At 37.5% G+C, this 19,887-nt stretch overlaps 1 protein-coding gene across 1 annotated transcript in view; it reads right to left on the reverse strand.

Annotated features, from left to right (window-relative positions):
• Positions 1 to 19,887, reverse strand: part of RELN (reelin) — a 517,734-nt gene that overhangs the window by 265,400 nt on the left and 232,447 nt on the right. The window contains exons 5-6 of the mRNA XM_027123841.1: positions 8,562 to 8,594; positions 5,803 to 5,881 (exon numbers count right to left, since the gene is read on the reverse strand). Of these exons, the coding sequence (XP_026979642.1) occupies positions 5,803 to 5,881; positions 8,562 to 8,594 (112 nt within the window). The remainder of the gene's footprint in view (positions 1 to 5,802; positions 5,882 to 8,561; positions 8,595 to 19,887) is intronic.

Raw genomic sequence — 19,887 nt, forward strand, 5'->3', positions numbered from 1 at the left:
CAAGTTTTGACAAAGGTATACATCTAAGTAACCCATGCTCCCTCAAGATTATATATAATGTATTAATCACCCCAGAAAGTTCCTCATGCCCCTTCCCAGTCAATTCCTCATCCCTGAAACAATCACTAATCTAATTTCTAGAACTTTAGATAATTTGGTCTATGATAGATTTCGTATAAGTGAAATCATACAGTAAGAACTATTTTGGGTCTGCCTTCTTTCATTCAACATAATATTTTAAAAATACAACCATGTTGTTTCAACTATCAATAATTCATTCCTTTTTATTGCTGAGTAGTAGGCCACTGAATGGATGTATCATTGTTTATCCATTCTCCTGTTTATGGGTACCTGGGATGTTCCCAGTTTTGGGCTAACAGGTGTATTTCTTTTTAATTAAAAAAATCAAGATTTCTCTCCATTCATATGGAATACTGGCAGTGTTTATATCATACTAAAATAGTTAATACATAAAGAGAAACAATGGGGACTTCCCTGACAGTCCAGTGGTTGGGATTTCGCCTTCCAATGCAAGGGGTGCAGGTTCAATCCCTGTTCGGGGAGCTAAGATCCCACATGCTTTGGGGCCAAAAAGCCAAAACATGAAAAAAAAAAAAAGGCAATATTATAACAAATTCAATAAAGATTTTTAAAAAACTATAAAAATGGGGGGCTTCCCTGGTGGGGCAGTGGTTGGGAGTCTGCCTGCCGATGCAGGGGATATGGGTTCGTGCCCCGGTCCGGGAAGATCCCACATGCTGCCGAGCGGCTGGGCCCGTGAGCCATGGCCGCTGAGCCTGCGCGTCCAGAGCCTGTGCTCCGCAACGGGAGAGGCCGCAGCAGTGAGAGGCCCGCGTACCGCAAAAAAAAAAAAAAAAAAAAAGCTATAAAAATGTAGTTGAGACACAAGTAGTAGATGTTTAAGTGAAATGTTGAGATACAGCGTATTTGTAGGTTCTTACTTTCCTTCTAAATTTAGTTACATGAGGTTTTTCTTCCTACCTTTTTTCTTTTTGGTTGTAGGGCTGTCTCTATAGGAACAAGACCCTACTGATCCCCCTCCACCTTCAGGAGTGTAATCACACTGAGCACACTCGATAATGGGGAATTGTCAGTAGTGCTGATAAGTCGGTGTTGCTCCATCCACAATCTCTCTCACCCCCTTGGGTTCAATGGCACATTTGAACAGAAGAAGTTACTATTGTGGTTCAGAAGTCTACCTGCATGCAGCCCAGCATCAGGGCAAAGTTAAAGTGGAGAAGCCTCACCCTCATCAAGCCTAAGATGCCACTCTATTCCCATGAAGGGGTTTTGCTGTTGTCTTCATTTGTAACTTTACTTCTCATCTTTCATTCAAGCAAAGCAATCAGAAGTGCCTGAGAGAATGGGAGATAAAGGTCACTTCTCTGGCAGAGCCCCAAAGAGATCTGGGGGGCAAAGAGCTGAAGGATACTATACTCTACATCTCAGAGAGGCAGAAGGACCATAGCGGCATGAGAGCACATCGGAGCCTCACAAAGACACCCACAGTCCAGGCCCAGGAGCAGCAGAAGTTTTCATGCCCTCAAGCAGGGCTCAAAACAGAGCAATTGCTATGAAGGAGTGGTTAGGACAGGTGCGAAGGCTACCTGTGTGGACCAGTCACCAAAAACTGGATGAGATAGGGAAGACTCAGTGAGCACCTGCAGGAACAGAGGACTGGGGGACCAGAGGTGCATCCCCACCCTACCCCTTGCTTTTGAACTAATAAGCTCTCTGAAACTTAGCTACAACACCAGAAAAATGGGAGAGGACAAGCCAAAGTTGACTGAAATTAAAGTTTTCACCACTGGTAAAAGGGGGACAGTGAAAAGAAATTAAGTTGGATTATAAAAAAAATAAAGTTTTATTTCTCTGATACCCAAGTTTGTAGACAGAATTCATAACTGTGACACCTGCGTAAGCCTAAACAATTTCTGGAAGGACTGGCAGAAACTGGTAACAGTTGATGCCTCTGGAGGGAGGGAATATAGATCTAGTGTAGGAAGGTTTATTTTTATTATTTTTTAATATTATTGAACTTTTCACCAAGTACATTTAATTTTTAAATCAAATCTAATATTTAAACTAAGCAGAGAGACAATACATTCAATATTGAGTTGGTGTAAAAAAGTTTCTTGGCTCTATTCCAACTGCCGTCATACACTTGGAATAATAACTTGGTTGTTACGTTCATTCATAATAATAGTAATATAATTTTATGTTCCTTGTTTTTTGTGTACAGTCATTTGTACAGAAGATAAGAAATTTGGATATCAAAAATTACATGAGGGCTTCCCTGGTGGCGCAGTGGTTGAGAGTCCGCCTGCCGATGCAGGGGACACGGGTTCGTGCCCCGGTCCGGGAAGATCCCGCATGCCGCCGAGCGGCTGGGCCCGTGAGCCATGGCCGCTGAGCCTGCGCGTCCGGAGCCTGTGCTCCGCAACGGGAGAGGCCACAGCAGGGAGAGGCCACGGCAGTGAGAAGCCCGCGTACCGCAAAAGAAAAAAAAAAAAAAGTTACATGAAATAAAGTGGAAAAAAAGTTGATTTCATTAGATGAAGTCAATGGAAGCAAATAAGCTGTGAGTGATTAACTTTTAAACTGATCTCTCTCCCGATCATTGCACAGACGGGACTTTAGTTTCATAATTTCTCCCTTTGCTTATCCTTAAAAGTTACAAGTTAAATAATGCATATGATGCTTTTCAAATTCCATGGAAGAAATATGCTCATAAAAGCATGTTTTCCTCTTGTAGCAAATTATTGAGTGATTATTGAGTCTCGGGAATTTGTCCAAAAGCAGCAAACCAGGCCTCATGCTTCTTTCTATCTGGTGGTGAGTGGTAGTGGCAAAGAGTTATAAGTTGTCAGCAAGGATTCTCCTTTTCAGTTGCCACAAAGCTGCCCAGTGGTTTCTAATCCCATGGGGTAAAAAAATCAAAGACAATATCATAAGGGACAAAACTCACATGTCAATATGTATACCAAGAGAACAGAGATATCAAGAGAGTGAAAACTGCCTATGAGATTCCAAAACAACACAGGACTTTGTTACTTTATTGGAAACATTTCACTGGAATATTTGATTGTATTTGTTTCTAACTTTAGGGAGCTTATGTCTATTTTAAGGGGGCTTAAGCATCTAATACCCTCATTTTCCCCTTCTCTCTGACTCTGCTATGTTGTCATTAATATATATTCCATATATTATATAATACAGATATATTTAATTTGAAGTCTGTTTTTCATCCAGATACAATGAGGGAAGACTTGGGGACTCATTTACATAAATTGGCTGAAGAGTATTTTAATAATAATGATTTGGGGTCATATCTGGGCTTAGGGGAGGCATGTAGACCAATGTGCAGATATTCCACAGGAGGAAGAAAGAAAGGGAAAAAGGGAGGGAGGGAGGGAGGGAAGAAGACAGAAAGGCAGGGAAGGAGAGAGAGAGAGTAAGAGAGGCGGGGAGGGAACTGATTTGTACTGAGCAGCGTCAATACACCAGGCGAGGTGCCAGACCTTTTCAGGCTCATCAGACTTTAAAACAATGCTGTTACGACAGTATTTGGCTCACTTTTACTGACAAGGAAACGGAGCTCAGAGTGGTAAAGCAAGCCTTTTGCTTTTCTCAGATACGCAGCTGGCAAATGGTTAGCTCAGGAGTCAAACCAGACCAGCCTGATCTCAAAACCCCTGCCACCTTTGTTCAACAAAGCCATCTCTCAAATGATGAGAGCTTCATGGTTTTTGTTTGTTTGTTTGTTTTGTTTTTTTAATCTTAAAGAGGCTAGATGAAGGAGATTGTGGGCAATAAGGGATAAAGTAAAATTACTCTGAAGCACATTTGATAGAAGACAGAAGTATGTAGCTTTTTAAAGTAACTAAAAGGTTTTTTAAAACATTAGGAAAAACCATAGCATAAGTAAAAGGGACATAAAATCCATAACTTCGGTCAAGAAAGCATCTATCAGATCAGTCATGAAAATGGGTGAAGCAAAATCAATCATGTTTTATTGATTTTAAAAACAGCAGAATTTGGACCACATAAAAGTCACATTTTGTATTTGTCAAGAAAACTCACTGAAGAAAATGAATTAGCTTGACAGAAATGAACTTGCCTTGAAAGAAACAAATCATCTGATAACATTTATACTAATGGGATATAAAAAAGCCAAATGTGAGGAGAACTAGAGAATTTTTCTGGGTAAAACTAGTGCTTAGAAAGTTCTTTTTTTTTTTTTTGGCTTTTTCTTAAAAAAGATTTTCAATTTATTTTAGGAAATTTATATTTAGGATATGTTCAGAGGGAAGTGAAATTTTGTTAATAAATTATTTCTTTAAATGGCATTATCAATTTTAAGACTTTATATCTCTGTCTAGTCTGATTTTTTTGTCTATTTACATTCTCTAGATCTATATTTCTTTCTAGAAAGGACATAAAAAGTTTCTCTGTCTATATTTAAGCACCAACACTCTCTAAATCTGTATGTCATCTTCAACTGTCAGGTCAAGGACCACTTTCTCCAAGAAACTCTCACCAGAGTCATCCCTCCTTTTTCAGAACTGCAGTATGCTATTTGTAATCCTCTATTACACTTAAGGATTTTTATCCTGGATTATAAGCTTTTTAAAAATATGTTTTTAGTGTCTCCTCTATAGAACTATAAGCTATTTGAGAGAAGGAACCACATCCCTTTTTAATGTACTATATAAATAAAATAATTACTGCTTGATATTTGTTAAACAATGAAAATAAGGAAAAGCAAATGAATATCATACTCTGACATTTGAGGATGAAATGGTTTTATTCTCTTTCTAGTCTTGAGTATTGCTTGGATTTTGGTTGCAGCTTGATTACATTAGAGTTTCTAATTTATCTTGAACTCTTAATAATGTACACAAAAACATTTAGCACCACAGAAAATCCACATTCATATATTCTCTCAAATTACGCAGACTATAGGTCTGGGTGGATAGTTGCATTTCTTCAAAATCAGCAAAAATACAACAAACTGCCAACAAATTCGTGCATCCATTTATGTGTCCAACAAGTTTCTAATGAATGCATTTTGGTTCATTATTTCTTTGCCCTCCAAAATCCCATGGAGTTGCCCCTAAACAGTCTTGGAAGGAAAGACTGGAGTATAAATGAGGTAACCCAATAACATAGAAGCTATTTGGAAGTATGACTCAAATCATCTGTCATTTTCAGATAAACCATTTCCCTTCTTTCGTTTGGCAAAATGCAATTAATAGACATAGTAAAGCATAATGTTTTCTATGTAAAGAACTTGTACAACTGAAAAAAAAAACTGATCACACCGATGGCTTTGAGGGGCACCTAGATTCAGTTCTTAAAGAAGTCAAGAAATAGATATTCTTCAGCTCGGTGCTTTGTGACCACCTAGAGGGTTGGGATAGGGAGGGTGGGAAGAAGACGCAAGAGGGAGGAGATATGGGGATATATGTATATGTATAGCTGATACACTTTGTTATAAAGCAGAAACTAACACACCATTGTAAAGCAATTATATTCCAATAAAGATGTTAAAAAAATGAAATAAAATAAAATCACCACGCTGAATAGGAAAAAAAAAAAAAAAAAAAGAAATAGACATTCTGCAGGCGACAGTAAGCCCAGTTCCCTAGTTGAACAATTCTCACTGATACCTTAGAGCTAAAGAGCAATTTCATTTTATGCAGTCAGAATCATTTTTTAAATTAAAAAAATTTTTTTTGCATTATACAGACCAAAGTGAGGCATGTTCGTATAACTTACCATATGTTTGGATTCAATTCCTTTTGGTGGTAGGAGTCAAAGTCATCTCGTAGGATAATACTGTCGCTATGAATTTCAGCTAAAAGAAGAACAAAAATTTAGAAAAGGATTATACTAAACAATAGATTTAGCTACGCAAAAGAGTCAACATGCTGCATTTATGAGGAATAACAGTATTTTAAATTAAAACTGGATTTTAAATGAGCAGATGATTATATTTGCTTTGTCCCTAAACTACTAAGTGAAAAAGTAACTCTGTTGTTTAGAAGTCTGGAAACCAGAGCCCCCAAAAAGAACCCTACCAAGGTGTCACCAGGCTGCAGAGGTGGGAAGACCAAGGTCAGCACTAACCTACAAGGAGATGTCACCCAAGACTTGCCCCTCATAGCTCGACACACCCAGAACAAGGTCAGTGTCTAACTCATTTTAGAGCATTGAAGGGAACAGAACATTGTGACTATTTATTGTCAGCTAACATTGCTGGTATTTACTAACCCATTTCCTCTTCTCTTTCCTACTATCCCTCTTGCCCTGGCTTGCTTTCTCTCATTCCCTATATTCACTCATTTTTTATTTAATGTGTTTCAAATTGTTAACATTTTTCCCCCTTAGAGCTGCACAGGAGAAATTACCTACATGAATAAGTAAAACTCCCAAATAAAGTCATGTTAGAAGTCAGGAAGAATGCTAGGGAACCATCCATAGTCTTAAATATATTCTCATTACACTTGAGATTGTATTAAATACTTATTTTTAAGCTACAGAAGAACTCGAGTCATGCCAAAAGCAAAGAATGTTTTCATAAACTGTAGACTATGTGATATTTCCACTGAACAGAGGGTGGACAAGTAAATACAATTTCATGACCAACTACAATGTAAGTAGGCTGATTTTTAAGGTTGTATGAGAAATGATAATTATTTCTACTCAAGTTGTAAAAAATGAATTTAGTGCTCAAAAACCTCCTCATCTGATTCCCATGGTTTGCTGGGGAAATTTGTTTCAGCTAATATAAATTCTCTGGGTCTGTATAAATTTGTTTGGACTAGTTTACACATGCTTTGCAGGAAAATTAAAATCATATGATCTGATTAATAAAACATAACCAAAATTTTTTATTTTTTTCAAAAGTGACATTTTTACCCTTTTTGGGGGGCTCACTTGAATATAATTCACTGAAATCACTGGGTAATTAAAATCACCTCCAAATATCAGGAAGCACACTTCCAAATTCTCTTTGCCACCTGCAGCCATCCTCGTCCTCTTTATACCGGGTATGCCAGCAGGTAAGCACATAACAAAGTCCGGGAAACCAGTGAATCAGCATGTATTGAGAGAAATGGCTGTTCAGACTCGAAGCCTTAGGCCTGACAACAGGGAGGATATGGATTTACACTGGAGAGAACACTGTGATGTCTTCTGTGCGTGGGAGTGATTTAATGATTCCTCTGAGCAATTAGATGCAGTGCCTGAAATGCCTACAGGGTACCGCTCTCTCAAATACCCAACCTGGTCGAGGCTCAGCTGGGCCACTGCGGGTCACCAGCCTGCCTCGGCTGCTAGAAGGCATGCTTCTAAGTGCTTGCGTTCATCTGCCAAAGAAGAGGAGCCCCAAGCTGTAGTATTACATAAAAGTAGAGCTTCTCAAGGCAGATTTTCCAAAGAGAAAAATAAATTAATTGGGTTTATAGGTTGAAAGAGAAAGCCCAAGAGACAAATACTGACCCATCTGCAAGTCCCACAGTGAGAGACATCTGAAAAAGCTGGAGCCAGCTAGGATGACTTCTTTTCATTTTTATTAAATAGTGTGTGTAGGAAACTGCTTTTAAAATAAGTCTTCACTGTCACCTATGAGAAATTTAACTCTTAAAGATTATTTACTTTCTAGAGATATTTTTTAAAAGGCATGGGTAAGCCTCTATGGTTATTTGTTCATGTATTTATTTCTTTATAAACATTATTATATCATTGACTATATACTTTACAAATATGAATTCATTTAATCCTCATAACAACAATAGGAGGCAGGTACTATTATGACTTCCATTTTATAGATGAGGAAACTGAGGCACAGAGAGGTTAAATAACCTGCCCAATATCACGTTGCTAGCAAGTGGTGAAAGTGAGATAAATCCAGTTGGTTTGGCTTCAAATCTGTGCTATTAAGCACTATACCACCCTGCCTCAAGAACTATGGCCCACTAAGTACATGGCAGAATGAAAAGTTCATGAGAAAAATGAGAGGTGGCAACTTTACATGGTGCCATTAACAAAAGCATTTAGTTATTTAAACAACCTCATTTTAATTTTTGAAGAAATGGCCACATTATTTCCCTTTTTACAACCCAATACTACTCTGAGCAGATATCTCAGACCTGAAATGATCTCAACTCCTCCATACTCATAGCTCCTTGCCCATTGCCTCCATGCTCTACTATTTATGATGGGTAGGGGCTCTGGGGAAATTTCAGCATTAGAACACTGTGTCAAAAGATCACACTCAACAGGATCCCAAGGATAAATGTACTAACACGTTCAAAAGTCCCTCCATTAACCCCAGCTGGGCAGCTGGATCACCTCATAAGGTGAGGTCCCGGGTTCAAGCATAATCTGGACCTGAGTCTGATTTCAGTGAATGATCAGCGAATCAGAGAGGGCAGAGAGTTTCCTCACCTCTGTATCACCTGCTCACATGGCAGAGGACTAAAACAAGTAGATCTAGTACTAAGGTCAGTGACATCGGGGTCTCAAACACTTACCCAGATGCGGGTGCATACTGGCCTCTGTTGGAGCTGGACCGAGAGAGAAGAAGGGAAAGATGATTGATTAGCAACAAGAGCAAAATCCATTAATAAATAATCACAAATTCAGTTACAAAACTTAGTCATACTAAACAAATTAAATGGCTAGATAGAACCTTTTTAGAGGAGTAAGAAGAAAATGCCAATTAACATCCTAAAATAAGACGGTCAACTCACTATTCATTATATTTAAAAGTCAAAGTGAAAAGTAGAACCCCTTACATACAGGGCAGTTATTTATTATGCAAGTTAGTCAGGTATCCCTTGAAACACACAATATAAATGTGATGTGAGCACCCATTACATGACATGGGCTGTTGTGGGTGTGAGGTGTAGAGACAAAAAGCACCATCCTTGCCTTCAAAGAGCTTACCATCTGGTGGAGACAGCTACAATATAGTGTAATAAGTGCTATGGGAGAGTGTTCAGAGGTCCTGGGGTGAAAAGGGGGACAAGGGAGGGATACTAATTCCAGGCTGCCCAGAAGAAGAGGGTTGTCAGGAGGGGCTGCTGAGTTTTGAAAGACTAGCAGGAGGAAGATAGGTGGCGGTAAAGGAGGGGAGATATGTTTCTTTCTGGAGTGAAAGTGAAATGGCATTGAGAGGTAAAAGAGAATGGCCTTTCACAAGAACTACAACAATTTCATCATGACTAGAAGGAAGTTTAAAAGGAGGGGGTGGAAAAGTGAAGCTGGTAAGATAGAGAGGCCAAGATCATGGAACTGAATGTTAAGGAATTTGGATTTTACCATGGAAGCATGATGATCTCCTGAACATTTATCAGCAAAGGAGTGCATGTTCAAATATGCATTTTACAAAGGGGCACTCTGATAAGAGTTAGGAAATAAGGGACACTGGCCAATTAATACTTTGGCTATGTTTTTTCCTCAAAGGACTTCCAAATCTATGAAGAAATATTGCCAGTTCACTATCTAAAAATTAGAAATCATGACAGATATTTTAAAATCTTTTACATTCATTAAAGAAGAACTTCAGCTGGATATTAAAAAAAAATTAGTTTCTATCACGATGGTCAGTGCTTCAGTTATGTTAGATGAAAAATCCAGACTTAAGAGCATTTTAAAACTAGAGACTGATGTTTGTCTTACTGCTGCATACCAACATATTATATATATTGAAAATACTTGTGCTCAGCTGTATGAACTGGATTCTGTGGAAAGTGTCATAGATACAGTTGTTAGAATACACATGCAAATGCTCTGAATCATCACTAGTTTACAGAAATCAAGAAAAAACAAAAACCCAGAAGAAAAATTTAATGATTTTGTGTTTTACGCCAAAGGTTATTGGTTATGAGGAGTTTTACAAGGATTCACTGAACTGTTAACTCTAAGATTTTTTTGAAACAAAAGGAATAATTGCCAATTATCCAATAACCAATGACCAAAACAAGGCACACGGATGCACGTTCCCTCACTAATATCACACTACATATGTGTGAACTGAACTTGAAGCCTCAAGGAAAGCAAGAGTTTACTTGCAAGGTAGTTGAAAACTTAAGAGAATTCGTGTTGAAATTGAAACCTCCAACACACAAATAAATAATGATTTTACATATTTTCCTAATATGATCAATATGCAGATTTTAATTGCAATTGACAATTTTCTAAATTGTCTGCAAAAGAACTCCAAAAATATTTGAAGAATTTCTCGTTGATATTGATAATTTGGGAGTTGCTTTTCAACTTATGTAATATTCCTGTGAATCCCATGTTAATAATACTAGGCTGACACAAGAGTAAATGAATTTACTTGAACAGACATAGTTTTCAAACTGACATGTTTTTGTACCAAGGTTATTTAACTCTACTGAAAAAAGATGGACAAATCTTGTCAAGGTGGGTGTGGATATTAAAGGAAAATAATTTTTTTATATTCGACTCAGTTATTGGAAGCCCTTTAAGTAGATATGGAATACTTTGATAGGTCAATCCAGTTTTCAAAGGTAAAATTTACAAAATCTTAATACAGGGCTCCCCTGGTGATGCAGTGGTTAAGAATCCGCCTGCCAATGCAGTGGACATGGGTTCGAGCCCTGGTCTGGGAAGATCCCACATGCCGTGGAGCAACTAAGCCCGTGCACCACAACTACTGAACCTGTGCTCTAGAGCCCGTGAGCCACAACTACGGAGCCCACTTGCCACAATTACTGAAGCCCACATGCCTAGAGGCCGTACTCTGCAACAAGAGAAGCCACCACAATAAGAAGCCCGCACACGACAACCAAGAGTAGCCCCTGCTCGCCGCAACTAGAGAAAGCCCTCGCGCAGCAATTAGGACCCAACACAACCATAAATAAATAAATAAATAAATTTATTTATTTGTTTACTTATTTTTAAAAAGATCTTAATACAGACCAAGTATTCCAATACTTAAGATGTGCTGTAACACTACCATATATAAAATAGATAAACAACAATGTCCTACTGTATAGCACAGAGAACTATAGTCAGTATCCTGTAATAACCTATCATGGAAAATAATCTGAAAAAGAGTGTGTATGTATATATATGTGTGTGTGTATATATATGTGTGTATATATATGTGTATGTGTGTGTATATATATATGGAACTGAATCACTGTTGTACACCAGAAACTAATACAACATTGTAAATCAACTATACTTCAATTAAAAAATGTGCTTTAAGTGTAAAATACAGACCAGATTTCACATAATTAGTACAAAACTGTAAAATATCTCAATTTTTTATTGATTATATTATATTGAAATACTTAGTATTTATATATCCTGTGTGAATTAAACTGCATTATTAAATTTACCTTTTTTTTTGGTTTCGTTTTTTAAATGTGGCTTCTAGAATATTTAAAATTACACCTGTGGTTCACATTATACTTCTATTGGACAGTTCCAAGCAATAGCTAGGAGGGAGATCTGTACTGTTCATCAGTTAAGGAAACATTATCACGCAGGAGGTGGTGAAGTCATGGAAGCAGACCAGCATGCCACTCAGAGAGAGCATAGGAAGAAAAAAAAAAAAAAAAGAGTGCTATGAAGAGGTAAATGTGCATTTCAGGGACTGGAAGAACAGGAGCTAGCAAAGGAGACCAGGAAGGACTGCATTTCATTATGGATATAAGGAAAAGAGAGAGTTTTAAGAGAGAAGAGGGTTAAAGGAGAGGCCAAAATAATCCTAATAAAGCTGGTATCTACTGAGAACATCCTGTTACCAAGGCACAGTGTTAAGCAGGGTGTGTAGATGAACCCAGGGAATTTGGCCTCAGTGACAACTCTCTCAACTACTGTACAAACTACTTTTTCAAGAAGGTTCACTGCAAAGACAAGAAATGAGATTTTGTAGCACCTAACAAGGGACTTGGACCAAAGGGATGTTTTTTTGTTTGCTGTGTTTCTTAGGATATCACAGTATTTTACCATGTTCAATATTAACTACCTTACCAAAGGGGGTCTCTGTATTCATGGGATAAATTGTTAAGATGGGCAGGAAATAATACTGATATTTGTTAAATGTGTAACTTGAAAAAAACTGGGAAATAAGTTAGTTAAATTAAGTATAAAATTTATGGCAATTATCAGAAATATTTTCTAGTCAGTACAATGGGTAGATAAGGGTAACAAAATGTCTGCAGAGGCATCAATTAAATTACCTACTTGACTTTAAATGACTCTGGTGACTAAGGCCTGGATGCAATAAACAGAATGTTATGTTTTAGTGTACTTTAATCTAAGGAGTCCACCCAAATTGATATCTCCCTTTCCGAAATTTTGGCACATGGCATCTTTCACTGAACCACCTCCAATCTAATCATCAGGGAGGGGCCATTTAGAAATGACCCTCTGAATCAGAATCTCTGAGAACGGAAACTCAGAATTTGTATTTTTAAAAACCTCCTCAGCTGATTCTGATAAAAAGCCAGCTTCAAAAACCATTGTCTTAATCCCCATAAAGTTAACAGCTGATTTTTCAGCAGAAACTCTGCAAGCCAGAAGGGAGTGGCAAGACATATTTAAAGTGATGAAAGGAAAAAACCTACAACCAAGATTATTCTACCCAGCAAGGATCTCATTCAGATTCGACGGAGAAATCAAAAGCTATAACTATGAGACAAGCAAACACTATGAGAATTCAGCACCACCAAACCAGCTCTACAACAAATGCTAAAGGAACTTCTCTAAGCAGGAAACAAAAGAGAAGAAAAAGACCCACAAAAACAAACCCAAATCAATTAAGAAAATGATAATAGGAACATACATATTGATAATCACCTTGAATGCAAAGGGATTAAATGCACCAACCAAAAGACACAGACTGGCTGAATGGATACAAAAATAAGACCCTTATATATGCTGTCTACAAGAGACCCATTTCAGACCTAGGGACACATACAGACTGAAGGTGAGGGGATGGAAAAAGATATTCCATGCAAATGGAAATAACAAGAAAGCTGGAGTAGCAATACTAATATCAGACAAAATACTTTAAAATAAAGACTGTTACAAGAGATAAGGAAGGACACTACATAATGATCAAGGAACTGATCCAAGAGAAAACATAACAATTGTAAATATTTATGCAGCCAACATAGAAGCACCTCAATACATAAAGCAAATGCTAACAGCCATAAAAGGAGAAATCGACAGTAACACAATAATAGTGGGGGACTTTAACACCCCACTTACACCAATATTCAGATCATCCAGACAGAAAATAAAGAAGGAAACACAAGCTTTAAATGACACAATAGACTAGATAGACTTAATTGATATTTTTAGGCCATTCCACCTGAAAGCGAAGAATACACTTTCTTCTCAAGTGCACATGGAACGTTCTCCAGAATAGATCACATTTTGGGTCAAAAATCAAACCTTGGAAAATTTAAGAAAATTGAAATCGTATCAAGCATCTTTTCTGACCACAGCGCTATGAGATTAGAAATCAATTACAGGGAAAAAACAGTAAAAAACACAAATACGTGGAGGCTAAACAGTGTGCTGCAAAATAACCAAGAGATCACTGAAGAAATCAAAGAGGAAATCAGAAAATACCTAGAAACTAATGACAATGATAAAATGACGATCCGAAACCTACGGGATGCAGCAAAAGCAGTTCTAAGAGGGAACTTAGAACATTGCAATTCAAGCTCACCTCAAAAAACAAGAAAAACCTCAAATAAACAACCTAAGGTTACACCTAAAGCAACCAGAAAAAGACAAACAAAGAAAACCCAAAATTAGTAGAAGGGAAAAAATCATAAAGAAAAATGGAGAAAGTCCGCATCTGCAGGCGGACTCTCAACCACTGCACCACCAGGGAAGCCCCGTACTGCTTTTTAAAATTCCATATATATGCGTTAGCATATGGTATTTGTTTTTCTCTTTCTGACTTACTTCACTCTGTATGATAAACTATAGGTCCATCCACCTCACTATAAATAACTCAATTTTGTTCCTTTTTATGGCTGAGTAATATTCCATTATATATATGTGCCACATCTTCTTTATCCAGTCATCTGTTGATGGACATTTAGGTTGCTTCCATGTCCTGGCTATTGTAAATAGTGCTTCAATGAACATTGTGGTACATGTCTCCTTTTGAATTATGGTTTTTTCAGGGCATATGTCCAGTAGTGGGATTACTTGGTCATATGGTAGTTCTATTTTTAGTTTTTTAAGGAACCTCCATACTGTTCTCCATAGTGACTGTATCAATTTACATTCCCACCAACACGACAGGAGGGTTCCCTTTTCTCCACACCCTCTCCAGCATATATTGTTTGCAGATTTTTTTAAGATGGCCATTCTGACTGGTGTGGGGTGACACCTCATCGTAGTTTTGTTTTGTGTTTCTCTAATAATTAGTGATGTGGAGCATCTTTTCATGTGCCTCTTGGCCATCTGTATGTCTTCTTTGGTGCAATGTCTATTTAGGTCTTCTGCCCATATTTGGACTGGGTTGTCTGTTGTTGTGATATTGAGCTGCATGTGCTGCTTGTATATTTTGGAGATTAATCCTTTGTCAGTTGCTTCATTTGCAAATATTCTCTCCCATTCTGAGGATTGTTTTTTCATCTTGTTTATGGTTTCCCTTGCTGTGTAAAACCTTTAAGTTTCATTAGGTCCCATTTGTTTATTTTTGTTTTTATTTCCCTTACTCTAGGAGGTGGGTCAAATCCCTTGTTGTGATTTATGTCAGAGAGTGTTCTGCCTATGTTTTCCTGTATGAGTTTTATAGTGCCTGGCCTTACATTTAGGTCTTTAATCCATTTTTAGTTTATTTTTGTGTATGGTATTAGGGTGTGTTCTAAATTCATTCTTTTACATGTAGCTGTCCATTTTTTCCAGCACCACTTATTGGAGAGGCTGTCTTTTCTCCATTGTATATTTTTGCCTCCTTTATCAAAGATAAGGTGACCAAGGCTTCCCTGGTGGCGCAGTGGTTGAGAGTCTGCCTGCCGATGCAGGGGACACGGTTCGTGCCCCGGTCCGGGAGGATCCCACATGCCGCGGAGTGGCTGGGCCCGTGAGCCATGGCTGCTGAGCCTGCGCGTCCGGAGCCTGTGCTCCGCAACGGGAGAGGCCACAACAGTGAGAGGCCCGCGTACAGCAAAAAAAAAAAAAAAAAAAGCAGTACAGATGAACCTAATGGCAGGGCAGGAATAAAGACGTAGACGTAGAGAACAGACTTGAGGGCACAGGGATGGGGAAGGGGAAGCTGGGATGAAGTGAGAGCATAGCACTGACGTATATACACTACCAAACGTAAAATGGATGGCTAGTGGGAAGTTGCTGCGTAGTTTCTAAGAATGAGAGACAACAAAAATGTTCCTAAAGAAGTAGGCTTTGTATTTAGAGAAAATAGGATACAACACACATTGAACAGAAGTAAAGGTTTCTTCCAGGTGTCTCTGCATTGTGATAAGAAGACCAGGTCAGATGATGACCACAGATAGACACAAGGGAGGATGCACTGGCAGTGAGGGCCCTGGTAGTTGTCAGAGGGGATCGAACTGGAGAGAGGGGAAGATAGTTTGGAGTCGTTCTGTACCCAGAGAGGTGACTGAGGGGAAGTTTCATAATATGGTCCTGATTTAGCTTCACTGGTGAGACCCATAAGACTATATATAAAGGCTGGACAGAACTTTACACTGTGAGGCACTCACTTTTTATTTTAACACCGAGCTGTTAACAAATCTGGATATTTCTAGATTCACAAAAACGATCAGTTGTACATCCTAAACTATAGAAAAAATTCACTTCTGAGAAAAATACCAGGATTTCATTTTGGTTTACACAAACCATTGATTAGTTATGAAATCATTTACCTTCCCATAAATGTTGGGGCAATTCAGATTAATATGAAGTTTCTACCAATAACTTGTAAACTCTCATAAACAATGCAACAGTTAGAGGCGAAACTTTCAGTGGTGTTTTAGAATTAAAGTACAATGATCATGGGATACCATATCTTGCAGTTGGATTTCACTGATCACTCCAAGGAGCTCCATGAGTATTGGCAATGGATAAATAAATCCAACTCATAATTCTGAATATCTATTTATTTTTACTAATCCTAGGCAAGATGACAACATCTATGTTAACAGACGACATAACATAAAGAATAAATAGATTCATGTTTCAAAGAACTCTAGATCTCATTCAAAATATTAGCACGTCTTTAAATCTTTACCCACAAGTTAATGTCACTGAAATCCACAAAAATGTAAAAACTATGTCCTTTGTAAAGCTTGACAACTTCAAGTAACCGGACTAAATTGGAAATTGAACTTAAGTTGTATCTTGATAACTTAAGGAGTATGCCAGTGTCATCAAAATGAATCAACTTAGTCAAAACCACAGATATAATATGAAATGTTAAACAGGCAAGTTAAAATGAAGATTATACTTTGCTTAAAAAAATAAAGTAAAAGCAAGCCAACAGAATGTAAGAATCATGATGGCAATCTCACTAAAGCCTCCATGTTTTTTAAAAGTATGTTTCCAGCAAAGCATTAGCAATGAAAGCATGGCATACTCTGACTTGGTTTTAGTTGAAAAAGCCAAACACCCTTAAAACTTTAAAATTATCAACACAAATTGGTAGCAATTTTCCCAGGAAAGTATTAAAAAATGAGGATCTATGTAATATCATTAGTCAAATATCTCCTGAAAGCAGGTAAACAAGAAAAAAAATGGGGAAACTTTTAATGTTTTTTTTTTTTTTTTTGAGGTATGCAGGCCTCTCACTGTTGTGGCCTCTCCCGTTGCGGAGCACAGGCTCCGGACGCGCAGGCTCAGCGGCCATGGCTCACGGGCCCAGCCGCTCTGCGGCATGTGGGATCTTCCCGGACTGGGGCATGAACCCATGTCCCCTGCATCGGCAGGAGGACTCTCAACCACTGCGCCACCAGGGAAGCCCACTTTTAATGTTTTAAGCATAATACAGTCCTTTCATACTAGATAGGTAACAAATGTTCTTAAGAGTCAAAATCACTCATAACTGTGCACTAACAATTTATTTTTCCAGATTCCTTTCAGTGTTTGTGATGGAGCCACTTAAAAGTTACTTGGGGACTTCCCTGGTGGCGCAGTGGTTATGAATCTGCCTGCCAATGCAGGGGACACGGGTTCGATCCCTGGTCTGGGAAGATCACACATGCTGAGGAGCAACTCAGCCCATGTGCCACAACTACTGAGCCTGCGCGCCACAACTACTGAAGCCCGCGCACCCTAGAGCCTGTGAGCCACAACTACTGAGCCACGTGCTGCAACTATTGAAGCCCGTGCGCCTAGAGCCCGTGTTCCGCAACAAAGAGTAGCCCCCACTCACTACAACTAGAGAAAGCCCACACATTGTGACAAAGACCCAACGCAGGCAAAAAAATTTTTAATTAATTAATTAATTAATTAAGTTTTAAAAAGTTATTTGTCCTCCAAATTCTGTAGTAGGACCTATCCAGGTTATTTGTTCTGGTAAAATACAAAGGTTTACATCAGTAATGAATATTCTAGGTCTTTGCTTAGTCAAACATTTTCCTAGATGCTAGGGTATTATTAAATGACCTGAATATTAGGTATATAATTTCACTAACGTTTCATGGGCTATGTAAAGAAGACAAGAATGGATCTTTTTAATTGATAAGTTAATACAGTTGAAAATAAAAGAAACCTGAATCATTATTTTCAGAAGATACTTTAAAATTTCTTTGAAAAAATATATTCCTTGGAGAGCTTCCCTTTTATTTAACTGTGCTATTCTTGAAATGGTTTATTAATCTCCATGAGTTATAAGAAAAAGACTGGAATTGCCTTGAATGAATACAAGAACTCATACTAATGCAAATTTGATAAAGATAATTATGCCAGGAATAGTGAATGTGAATGATTATTATGTGAAACAACTGTAAAGAGACCCCACTTACAAACAAGACTGTCAATTCACATCATAGAGATTGAGGAGGTCTAACCTGAAAAAAAGTAAATTCGGTAGCCAAGTTTTCAAAGAAAAATATGCTTCCTGGTCTCTTTAAACAAGACTATTATTTATCTGTTTAAAGTACAAGTACAAAAAGCATGTACTGACACTTTGTTGAGTAAATGTAAAAAAGCACTCAGCCCACATATGTTAACACACCTTTGTGCTGGTGCTGGTTCTAGAGTTGGCAAGAGTTGAAGTTACTAAGGAATATGTTTACTTTTTTGGAGGGTGAGATATATTTTTAAAAGCTCATTATTTTCCATTCACTGTAAATTAATCTGACCTTCACTACAATATGAAAATAACCGGTAATCAATCCCTTTCCAAACTTTTAAACACAACTAATGTTAAATATCTATTGTTTGGCACTAGACAGAGTTACTCCGTCAATACTGCCTTTCATTTACTAAATATATTTTCTCTATAATCTCCAATTATTTGGAGAATCTCACAGATTATAATTAATAGTTTGTCCTTATGACACTAGCAACAGAGCACTTGCTGAACTTTGCAGATAGTCAAATTCAATGGAAGATCAGAAAATTTCTGTAAACTTCAACAGGAAGCAATTGATTTCATTTGGACCTTAGAGCTCACAGCCATCCTTTTCTTAATTACATTCTAACAGGTTAAATCTTTGGATGTTTTTAGAAAATATCACAAACATGGATCATTATATGGTTTCTCAATATTAAATCGAAGCAGAAATTCTTCCTATCATCAATTCAATTTGTCCAAGAGACAAATTACATGCTGAAAGTAAAGAAAAGCTTCATTTCTTATAAAGCATTTCTGTGTTTATGCTCTTTCAAAGGTTGAGGTCACCAGCATCTCCTGAGGTCACAGCAACCTAAAATAAGCAAAAGAATGGGGTCGCATTTAACTCCTCCAAAGGCTGTTCTTTTGACAGAAGTGTTTTTCTTTCAAATGCCTTAATTTGGAGGAAACTTTTGAGTAATCATGTGACTCCAAAACATATTTTGGCCAATTTGTTCAATAAATTATTCACTGCAAAGGACGGAGATTTCAATATGCTGGGCAGAAAAAGAAAGGAATGTCTGGAAACAAATTGAGGGAGTGGCTAATGAGCTTTGTGTTAATATTATTGATTATTTTTTTAAAAAAGCCTTTGAGTCAGGCAAACACTATATGGCGGATGATAGGCATTTCTTACAAATATAGGTATTATGTTATGGGAGCTATAGCTCCTGAATCATTTTAGAATTCAAAGGCCCTAGGTAGTTTTGCCTCAGGTATCTCTTCACCTAATTTGAAATTCAAATGTATGAAACTTCCAAAGCTAAATATGACAAATTAGACACAGTCTGTGAAGTTACCATTTAATGAGCTATGAACCTAGACTTTCATCTCCCCAGGAATAATTTCTTTATTACTCTTTGTATTTTATTGCAATAAAGTACCATTTGACCTTCAAGTATGATAATTAAGCTTCCAAAAATGTTATAAATTTAGAGTGAGAATACTTCTCCCTGTGTTCAAGAATATACTTATGATCAGTATAAAAGATTACTTAATATTTAAAGACAGCTAAATTATACACAGAACCAGCAATATTAGAAAGCATTTTCTCTTCCCTTCCTCTCTTATATCCCATCTCAATTTGAATTGTGTCTCATAACAACTTATCATCACTCATATTCTAAAATATATGGAATAGGTGCAAAACTAAAATATATCTTTATAACCTACAACTGGGGGAACAGAGCACTCTTTCAGGTAAGACTTATTCTACTAGGAGCTGTCAATAATGAGATCTTAAACACTGAAACTTGTGATTCATTGTCTTG

Source organism: Aethalodelphis obliquidens, unplaced genomic scaffold, assembly GCF_003676395.1.
Source record: "Aethalodelphis obliquidens isolate GAN/ISIS:26980383/991018 unplaced genomic scaffold, ASM367639v1 scaffold27, whole genome shotgun sequence".
In the NCBI taxonomy this organism is placed as follows: domain Eukaryota; kingdom Metazoa; phylum Chordata; class Mammalia; order Artiodactyla; family Delphinidae; genus Aethalodelphis; species Aethalodelphis obliquidens.